At 41.1% G+C, this 11,282-nt stretch overlaps 1 protein-coding gene across 1 annotated transcript in view; it reads right to left on the minus strand.

Moving 5' to 3' along the window:
- slc39a13 (solute carrier family 39 member 13) overlaps positions 1-10,380 on the minus strand; it is a 12,464-nt gene extending 2,084 nt beyond the window's left edge. Inside the window, exons 1-6 of the mRNA XM_062989642.1 lie at positions 10,278-10,380; positions 7,679-8,063; positions 5,274-5,381; positions 4,677-4,810; positions 769-900; positions 565-654 (exon numbers count right to left, since the gene is read on the minus strand). Of these exons, the coding sequence (XP_062845712.1) occupies positions 565-654; positions 769-900; positions 4,677-4,810; positions 5,274-5,381; positions 7,679-8,063; positions 10,278-10,322 (894 nt within the window). The 5' untranslated portion in view covers positions 10,323-10,380. The remainder of the gene's footprint in view (positions 1-564; positions 655-768; positions 901-4,676; positions 4,811-5,273; positions 5,382-7,678; positions 8,064-10,277) is intronic.
- Positions 10,381-11,282: the final 902 nt, after the last annotated feature.

Below are 11,282 nucleotides of genomic sequence, written 5' to 3' on the forward strand. Positions count from 1 at the left end.
AAATACTGCGGTACCTCGTAACTCCACGTCCCCTAAACTCATAAGCTCCGAGACTCGACGCCCTCTGTCCAGAAATCTGTGCCCTTAAACTCGGCGTGCGCGCGACCGCCGCTTTGCTCGGCGCTCGGCTCGAGCGGTGCGGTAACACGTCGTGCAAACGTGAGACGGATCTGCATCTGTGTGGAATAGCCGTCAGATTTACTCTGAAAGCTCCACATGTTCAGCTGGATTGTTCTCCTGTTTCACTTTTAAACTCGTGTTACAGTCAGGTCCTGAGGAATTGTAAGAATCGGCTTTTCCGAGAGAGTTCAAAACAATTATTGTTTTAAAAAAACAAAAATAAACTTAATGTTCTAAAAGAGCGACACCGAAACACTAAACCAATCTCAATTATTACTACTTATTAATTAAAACACTGATGACTACTTGGTCAGGTTTAACCTTGCTCTGCCTTTTCACTCTGTGGCTACAAACCTTAAGACACGGAAACCATCTTTTCCTTTAAGTAAAGATGTCTACACAGCAAAGACTAAACAATGCCAAAGCAGGTCAGAGCTACTCTACCTTCTTGCTGACGAGGAAGCTCCCTGCCACCGCCAGGCCGTGGGTGAAGTTGTCGATGCAGTTGGCGAGAAGATTCAGGTAGCCGCTGATCTACGATATCAGAATTGACATGACGTCGATTGGGATGTAAAAAGTTCATTTCTCTTACAGTGTAGTTTCCTTTACATTTTTTGTTATTAGACGTCAGTCAGCCTCTACACTAACCTTTATTTTCTCTCTTTCGGGGGGTTGGGTAATCTCCGTCTTGGGTCGCGATTCTGAATTGTTGTTGGAGCACATGCCGTTCAGTTTTGAAGCTGGCAAAAAGTCACTTTGGGGATCTGCTGAGGGGCAGCACTAGAGAAAAGTGGAATAAACAAAAAGATACAAGATTTTTTTTTTTTTTTTTATGTGTACAACCTATTTATAATAAAATACTGTGAGGTACAATCATTTTAGCTATGACTTTAAAAGTACCAGTTAGCTACACTCCGGACCAAATCATTGCACAAATACACACAGTGAATGAATTCAGAAACCGCACGCGTGTTCTCACATCCATTTGAACCGATAAGTGCTGAACGCCGTGCTCCGATTCACGACTTGTGAAATGAAAACAAAATCATAATTAGGGTATTATTACTCTGGCCTAAATCACGTACTGAGAGGCTACACATTCTTCTTTCCCAACACCGTGTACATTGCACATGCGATGCACGGTGGCGTGACTAGTTAACAAACATCGGTTGGGCAAAGCAGGATGAACAATCGTTACAGTGGGGTCAAAAAGTATTTAGTCAGCCACTGATTGTGCAAGTTCTCCTACTTAGAAAGATGAGAGAGGTCTGTAATTTTCATCATAGGTACACTTCAACTATGAGAGACAAAATGAGAAAAAAAAATCCAGGAAATCACATTGTAGGATTTTTAAAGAATTTATTTGTAAATTATGGTGGAAAATAAGTATTTGGTCAATAACAAAAGTTCAACTCAATACTTTGTAACATAACCTTTGTTGGCAATGACAGAGGTCAAACGTTTCCTGTAAGTCTTCACCAGGTTTGCACACACTGTAGCTGGTATTTTGGCCCATTCCTCCATGCAGATCTCCTCTAGAGCAGTGATGTTCTGGGGCTGTCGCTGGGCAACACGGACTTTCAACTCCCTCCACAAATTTTCTATGGGGTTGAGGTCTGGAGACCGGCTAGGCCACTCCAGGACCTTGAAATGCTTTTTACAGAGCCACTCCTTCGTTGCCCGAGCGGTGTGTTTGGGATCATTGTCATGCTGGAAGACCCAGCCACGTTCCATCTTCAATGCTCTCACTGATGGAAGGAGGTTTTGGCTTAAAATCTCACGATACACGGCCCCGTTCATTCTTCCCTTAACACGGATCAGTCGTCCTGTCCCCTTTGCGGAAAAACAGCCCCAAAGCATGATGTTTCCACCCCCATGCTTCACAGTAGGTGTTCTTGGGTTCTTCTTCTTCTTCCAAACATGACGAGTTGAGTTTTTACCAAAAAGTTCCATTTTGGTTTCATCTGACCACGTGATATTCTCCCAATCCTCTTCTGGATCATCCATATGCTCTCTGGCAAACTTCAGATGGGCCTGGACATGTACTGGCTTAAGCAGGGGGACACGCCTGGCACTGCAGGATTTGAGTCCCTCTCGGCGTAGTGTGTATACTGATGGTAGCCTTTGTTACTTTGGTCCCAGCTCTCTGCAGGTCATTCATCAGGTCCCTCCGTGTAGTTCTGGGATTTTTGCTCACCGTTCTCATGATCGTTTTGACCCCACGGGATGAGATCTTGACCCCAAGGGAGATTATCGATGGTCTTGTATGTCTTCCATTTTCTTACAGTTGCTCCCACAGTTGATTTATTCACACCGACCTGCTTGCCTATTGTAGATTCACTCTTCCCAGCCTGGTGCAGGTCTACAATTTTCTTCCTGGGGTCCTTCGACAGCTCTTTGGTCTTGGCCATGGTTGAGTTTGGAGTCTGACTGTTTGAGGCTGTGGACGGGTGTCTTTTATACAGATAACGAGGTCAAACGGGTGCCATTAATACAGGTAACGAGTGGAGGACAGAAGAGCTTCTTAAAGAAGAAGTTACAGGTCTGTGAGAGCCAGAAATCTTGCTTGTTTGTTATTGACCAAATACTTATTTTCCACCATAATTTACGAATAAATTCTTTAAAAATCCTACAAGGTGATTTCCTGGATTTTTTTTCCTCATTTTGTCTCTCATAGTTGAATTGTACCTATGATGAAAATTACAGACCTCTCTCATCTTTCTAAGTAGGAGAACCTGCACAATCAGTGGCTGACTGAATACTTTTTGACCCCACTGTACGAGGCAGGACAGAATGATACCTTTGATCATGAACGTCTGACGAGGAGATTTAAAATCCAGTCCGGCCCAGTAAAGCTCAGTGATCGTATTACATAAAGCATATCATTAAGTTCAATTAACTTGTTATGTCTAAACAAACCCTTCCTGCTATCTTTTATGATCGTCTACATCGAAACTAACAATTCGCATCGGCCTCGAGTTTGCCGAGGGTCCTCGTGTACTTACGGTTCGTCGATAAATGTAAAAACGAGTGTTTAAGCCTGTTGTTGATAACGAGTAACAATAGACCGATGGATAAAAGACGAGTCTTTTTGGAGGAATTCTCAAAGGGAAGGGCATAGTGCGACGTAGGGGGCATCTTAAAGTAAATACGATATCGTTTTGCTACAACTGGGCATCTTTCCTGAGACGTACCGGTTAACTCAATTTCACGTGTTATTAAAAACTTCATTGCATCTCCAGTCTACACCGAGTTCCACGATGCATACGTAACGTGTACAGCTTTTACCCTCATGGACCAGTTGACATTACAATATAAAAAACCTACTTGAGCGTTACACGTTTGCAGCGACGTGTGCCGCCACGGCTCTAGTTTGCTAGATAGGAATCGGTTTGACTTTATACAGACAGGACCCACCATGTGGCTCGATGATGAAAATGACCCGAGAGAACATCCGTCACGTTGCACTTGCTAGTGCCAACAACTCTAGCACGACGGTAAAGGTACGAACATAGATCAGACCAAAATCAGGACTATACGACAAGATCACGCATGCCCCCATAGGTGAGATGCGTTCACAATATAAAAAATGTCCGATGCTGAGGTTTGGCTTACCGAAAAGAGCAAAACCACCGAACCGATCACAGACACGGCAAAGAGAGTCTCTCGATATTCTACAGCTGCACCATTCATCCACATTTCTCTTCGACAACAGCCTTACAAGTGTACACTTACACTACACTTACATTTTATTGCACATGATGCTACATTTAAACAGTAGTGCAGTTCATGCGACAGAACAAATATTAAGTAAACATCTATGCAGATGTTTTCATTTCAGATTCTAACAAGGTTTTTGACTCCGTCCGAGTTAAAAATGCTTAAGCTGTCGGCACTCGATAGACTAATATTTACGATTTAATTTTAATACTGTGAATACTTGACTTTTACATAGTATTGATTAACAAGACATTTAACAAACAATGGCCAGAATGTCGATCCGTAACTACGTTTTGGATGTTGATACGTTTCGACTCTTTTAAAAAAACAAACCGTTTGGGAATTTTTTAAGAAAAGCTGTTATAAGTCTGAATGTTTCAATGAGGCAGCTTTTATCTTTTAATAATACTTAAATAGTGTTAAACTAAAACAAAGCTAATTATTCATAAAGACAAACTACATATTACATATTCACTTTTACGTAATAATAGTCATTTCCCACAGGCTCTGCATACACACCTTGTTCATTTAGCTAAACTTTATGTAGTTTTGAGTGACCGTCCGATCGCATCTATCAAGAGATGCGCATTAAGAGCAAATGAAGAATATATTCTGGGCGGACATCCTAGATGTTCATGGAACTACGGCGACAAACCGGAATGACCATATCAAAACACAGTTTGAGATTTATACGCTGCATCGTAAAGACACATATTATTTTTACTTCATGTCATATAGCAGACATGTGATGATGATAAACTACCGAAGGAAGGGGTCTTGTGCACAACCAGAACTGGAAGTTAATGGAGACAAAAAAATATTCCAGTTAGACTTACGTGGCTTTCGTGATTCACAGCGTCGTCCTCTGAATTTTCCTCTTTATCCGGAAACATTTTTTCCAGCAGCAGGAATGACAGTAGTCCTAAAACCACCCAGAAGCCCTGAGTACGGTAGTGCTTCAGATTTCCATCTATCCGATCGAGACGGAGAAAACAGATCAAATAAATGCACTTGTGTGGATAATGTGAACACAATAGTGTATTACCTGTCTGACTACTGAGTATTACGACTACTATTTTGAAATGTACAAAGTTTGGGTTTTAATATGATTCTAATAAAAACTATTATATTATGATTGATATATGATATTTTATCTGAGCATCTTTTTTGTACAGTAAATGAAAAGCACTAGTCTAACAACTCATTCTAGTGTATTTAAAAGCTCTACTTTTCATAAATAGCTACATCAAAAGAAGCTCTGGTCAATAAGAGATGAAAGAACAGCTTGATGAATAGATGAATTTCTAAACGGTATCTGGGTGGAGGCCGACTGGGACGTGAGCGTAATACGAAGGGATACGTGCGATCTCGAACCAAAGAGACGTGAATAAAGGAAACCGTGAATACGAGACAGAAAGTCTAGCATTTCATACCGTTGTTGGATTTGTGAGCCCAAGCCTCTGGGAGTAGATGGAGGAATACATCGCCGAGCAGACCGCCGATTGCAAAACTCAGAAGTTTCTTTAGTTTCTGAAAACCAGCTGTGAAAAGAGCAGAAGATTTGGTTTTTAGCTTGGAGTATTTAGCTGACCCAACACTCGAATGAAACGTATCTTCGCAGTATTACGAAAGGTCTGAGCTGCTTCAGGCGACTGTAAAACTCGAGCAGAAAGCTTCACCACAACCCTGCCATTATGCACTTTACAATGTAATCCCCACGGATCAGATCCCACACCTCTCGTGTACTTATCTGACTAGGACAAAACGTTAATGTGATCTAGTCTTTAATACAACATGTATTACATTGTTTACACTCTGAGACGCTCGCTGAGGTTGGGTGAACGAGGTTGTCTGTGTTTTATTATCTCGAGGTTAATTTCTTCTGGATGATTTAACAACCCATATGAACAATTTCTTTTAAACCAAAGTCCCTTACGCCCTGCCTGGCACTGCTATAAATTCTTTATAACTTAAACATGCTTTTATTTATGTTTTACTAAAGTTTACCGGCAATTAGTACTTCTGGAGTGTTAAAGTATAAAACGATTGTTTATGGTTTCCTGTGGTGGTTTCTCGGTGGTGTAAACATGAGCTAACAGATTCCCATAATCGTTTAACAATTTAAACAATTACTAATTATACAGCAGGGTAAAAATGACATTTGAACCTAGATCAGGAAATAGCTGGTAAAAAATATCACACGCCCTTAACACAGCACATTATTTTTACTCTCAGTAGAATGATAACTATAATACGATCAGAGCCGTGTTTAACCTGCCTGGAAGACAACGTTCTCGCTAAACACATTTTTGCTTTTTTAAAACCATTTTCCTAGTCAGAAAGGCAAACTACTACCCAAGCGGCACACTTGGAGACCTGCAGATGATGGTTCATTTATGAGGTCGCTCGAGTCTCAAAATAAGACGCTGCTTCTATTCCGACTACCTGTAAGGACGACATGCCAAAGGACAGCCTGTAGTCTTTATCTAACTAAGAAGCTAGAATTCATCTCTACTACAATTCCTAAACACTACTGGAACTTGTGTGGAAACACTGCTGGAACCCAGTTCTGTGCCGAGATAAGACATAAAGAGAGAGTTTTTACTACAGACATTTAAGATAGGCTCGGCATAAAAATGCTCGGTTAAATGGTGACGAAACAAACCCTACTTTTAAGCATAAGGAGTTACTGTGGTTTAAGATTTGCTTTTGTTTTAGGGTCAAAAATAGATCCAGGCGTACCAGTCAATTTAGGAAGCAGAACAATACAACAAATTTCCTAATACAGCTTTTGGCCCAAAAAGATCATCGCACTGGAATGTACAAGCATCAAAGCGAAACACTCCGGCCTGTCATAACGGCGAGGTATTGTAACAATAAGTGCTTACAGTAGGGGTGCCAAATGTTGTGATGAGGATCCTTTTTTTTTAAATGAAAGAAATCTAACCCTACAGTAACTCAAGTATTGTTTTTTCATGTCAGATCGAGGGGAGGTCAACATTTTTAGCCAATCTTTGGGTCAGTAATTCTAAAGCTGAGCGTGTGAAGGTTTTGCCAGCGCTTGAGATTTTAAAATCCTGGCTGACGAGCAGCATCCGTTATAAAACTGTAAATTTAACCGCATCCATCATCTACTTCCCGCGGGCCACACCCGATTCACCGTGATAAACAGGGCCTTAAAACATACACGCTCTAGCTTAACGTGTCTGGCTTTAAACAGACAGATTTAGACGTTCCTCTCGACTCGTGCCGTTTCCTCTCTGGAACCAGACTGAGAAACTATTTTGGTACACCTTTATTTAGAAGCAACTATATTATGATGCTTAGCAACAGTTTACTTCACAAAGAGGATCTGCATATTGCTGCTATAGCATGTTTGGGCCATGAAGTCTTTCCTAATGGACTTCTGCAACTTTTGGATTTTCAGGCAAGCCTCGACAGGCGTCGAAAGAGTTGCTTAAGGGCATTTCTCAAAATAGTTCCCAAATGAGATCATAGTGTAAAAGTCTAAATCATAAAACTAAAAACTAATTTTGGGGATTTTCAACAGGATTCCCAATTATTTATTTATTACCAGTCCATCAGATCCTGGAAACCTTGGAAATTATAAAGCGTGATCGAATTTGCCAAGAGTCAAAAGCTACACGAAGATGCCCCAAGATGTTTTGTAGTGGTGCCAGTTATCTTCCCTATTGGTTTGTTTTAAAAATGCTCGTTAATGCAGCTTTGTATAGACTGTGATCTATAGGACCGAGGCCAAAAGATATCTCGTGTGGAATTATGCACTGTAAGCAGGTCACTGACTACCAGCTACAGCGATAACACCGTCGAGTCTTACCCTCGGTTTTCAGCGCCGCCCCGGCCTCGATGGGTATCACCAGAAGGGGGAAGATCCCACTGAGACCCACGGCGATGGAGCCCAAAAGTGAACAGAACCAGACGCCGACGTCATCTCCGGACAGAAGCTCGGCGAGCGCATGGAAGCCCGACATCTCGGCGCGCCAGCCGCCCGGGCCCGCCGCCGCGGCCGTCACATGAGCCAGCGCCGTCTGAGCCGCTTTCTTTCCGCCGAACGAGGACGTGGAGGAGACGGCCAGGAGGGCTCCTCCGACCAAAAGCGCAGCAAAAGTCCAAAAGGGCCTCCCGGGCCCGGCGCTCACGAGGCCAGACTTTTGCAGGGTGCTCCTGATCAGCATGCAGGGAGCTGCGATGCAGAAAGGAATCTTCACACACAAAATGTGATCAAATATTAAAATGGTAAGTAAGATAACAGGCACTAAATCACTTGAGCTTATCTAAACACACACAGCAAAAATGTTCAGTTAATGCCAAAGCACTCGATAACGAAGAACATCTGGAAACACTTTACATAGTAGCAAAAAACTAATGAGTATCAGTTAATACTGTCATAAATGTATCTCAAAGTACCTCAAAGTTTGTATATCAGTGTATTTTAATTATAATATTCTGTAAAAAGAGTATAAAACTTTATATTATTCGAAAACATTAAGCGAACATTTTTTATACATGGCTTTTAGTTTAAAGGAATTGAGTAAACTGGGTAACAAAAGATTTAAGGCTTGTGTACTGGTAAGAGAAATCAAATTCTGAACCTCTATCACGGCAACTTTATTCATTAAAAACCAAAAGTGTCCACGCGATTATGGCCCCTATACTAATGATGGAACTCACATCTTTTAGCCACACACTTACACAGGTACATGTATGCTATCTAATATAACGTTAGATTAATATAAAAAAACTATTACATAACTACAGTTCTGTGGTAACAGTTTAGGGAAGGCTCCTCCAGTGGGCTGCACAGACCTTTGACCTCAACCCCACTGAATAGCTTTTAGATGAACTGAACAGCATTTGATCTTGTGATGCTTTTACATGCAATTTTGTCCACTTCTGTAAAACAGTCTTTCCTAACTTTACTTTCACTTCACTTGTTCTCTGATTTGAATGACTAAAAATCTGCTGACGATTTTAAAATGAAAACGTCAGTTTATCAGGTCACTGATTTGAAGAAATACCAAACAGTACGAGTGGGACTGCTCTCAGTGCGCATGTGCATTATGCACTCGGTCATAAAATACACCGATCAGCCATGACATTAAAACCACCTCCTTTGTTTCTGCACTCACTGTCCATTTTATCAGCTCCATCATTTAGGTTGTGGATCATTCTCGGCACTGCTGTGACACTGACATGGTGGTGGTGATGTGTTAGTGTGTGTTGTGCTGGTATGAGTGGAGTTTTTAAATACCGTGTCCACTCACTGTCCACTCTATTAGACACTCCTACCTAGTCGGTCCACCTTGTACTGTAGATGTAGATGTAAATGAGACGATCGGTCGTCTATTGCTGCTGTTTGAGTCGGTCATCTTCTAGACCTTCATCAGTGGTTACAGGATGCTGCTGTTGGCTGGTGGACTATTCTCAGTCCAGCAGGGACAGCACTGCTGTGTCTGATCCACTCATACCAGCACAACACACACTAACACAACACCACCATGTCAGTGCAGTGCTGAGAATGATTCACTACCTAAATAATACCTGCTCTGTGGTGGTCCTGTGGGGGTCCTGACCACTGAAGAACAGCATGAAAGGGGGGTAACGAAGCATGCAGAGAAACAGATAGAAACAGTGTAGAAACAAGGAGGTGGTTTTAATGTTATGGCTGATCAGCGTATGCAATGTTACATCTGTATTCACACCATTATTAGTAGAAATAATTTGGTATTTGCAACAAGCACACATGTTACACCAGTGGCTCTGGTAAACGTGTTTACATCATTTGTGTTCATCATATTTAGAGCCTACTAAAGGAAACAACCAATCAAGTCGAGATTTATGTTCGTTTACATTTTACAAATAGGATTTCTGCTCAATTATACCTGTAAATAGGTTGTATTAAATAGAATAGAATAGATGGGATTAGAAATAAGTTTCAAACTACAGTACAATGCAAATCACGGCATCTCACTAACAGTACACTAGTTTACTAAATAGTTTTGAATTAGTTTGTAGATTAGTTAGTAAAGATGACTGGCATGTGTATGTTAGTGTAATGTTTAATACTGTAGTGTGCACTTTTAGTTGCCCTGCGTGTTAATAAATAATAATAGTTTTAACAGTATATTTCTGACTTTGCTGGCTTTATGTGCTTCGCTAGTCTGGACAAGTTGATCCTAATTTGACATTTCGCAGAAAAAAGAACGCATAATCCCTCTAAATGTATTCATCTGATAAAAGGGAGTGCTCATGAAAGACGCAGTTCATCCTGACCTGCTCTGCTCGTCTGTTACTTCACATGCAGCCAAACTAAACCAGCTACAAACTTTCAGCCTCCGCAGATGTATTCAAAACACGTTAACAGTGCAAAATGTGTTTAAAAAAGGGAATAAAACTCATCCCCCACTGTCTCTTACCCTGGATAGGTTCCTGAAATGCTTGCTCCGGTGTGTCCCTGCCATCCAGCTCGGAAGTTCAGACGGCGGCGCGACGCTGCACACGCAGCCTCAGAGCATCAACAACAGCCGCTACCTCATCCACACACACACACACACACACACACACACTACACACACACCCCTACCGGAGCCACGTCTCACAGCCCGGAGGTCACGTACCAACAACCGGAAAAACACGCCGGGAGAGACTACAAAACTGAGCGTGCTGTTATGGGCAATGTAGTCCAGTATAGAGCCGACACAACAACACAAACAAACACTTTAAATCAAGGTTTATTTGTCACAACAGAGTCATACACAGTACAACTGGCAGTGAAATGCTTTAGTGACTGCTCAGCCACATTAGTTATACAACATATATACAGCCACATATATTATACACAAAATATAGTAATGTTTTTAAAATGTAAAAATGTAGCTGGAGCCTAGTGGTTAATGTACTGGTCACTACCAGTAATCAGAGGGTCACTGGTTCAAGCCCCACCACTGCCAGGTTGCTGCTGTTGGGCCCTTGAGCAAGGCCCTTAACCCTCAATTGCTCAGACTGTATACTGTAACTGTACTGTAAGTCACTTTGGATGAAGGCGTCCGCTAAATGCTGAAGATGTAAATGTAAAAATGTAGAAAATTAGAAAAATTAAAAATATAATTTAAAAAATATAAGCACTAGAAGCAATAAAAGTGAACAAGTGTGTAAAAGTGACAGTAGTGCAGAAACTGTGCAACATAATGCTATAGAGATGTGATTACTATACACAAATACAAATCTATACATATACATACATACATACACACATAAACTGTATACACACACATACTTATATACACACATATATACTGTATATAAAATGGTATACACACATATACTTCTATACACACGCATATATACTGTACATAAAAGCTGTATACACACATACTTATATACACACATACAGTATATACTATATATAAAAACTGTATACA

Source organism: Trichomycterus rosablanca, chromosome 27 (assembly GCF_030014385.1).
Source record: "Trichomycterus rosablanca isolate fTriRos1 chromosome 27, fTriRos1.hap1, whole genome shotgun sequence".
NCBI classification, from domain to species: Eukaryota; Metazoa; Chordata; class Actinopteri; order Siluriformes; family Trichomycteridae; genus Trichomycterus; species Trichomycterus rosablanca.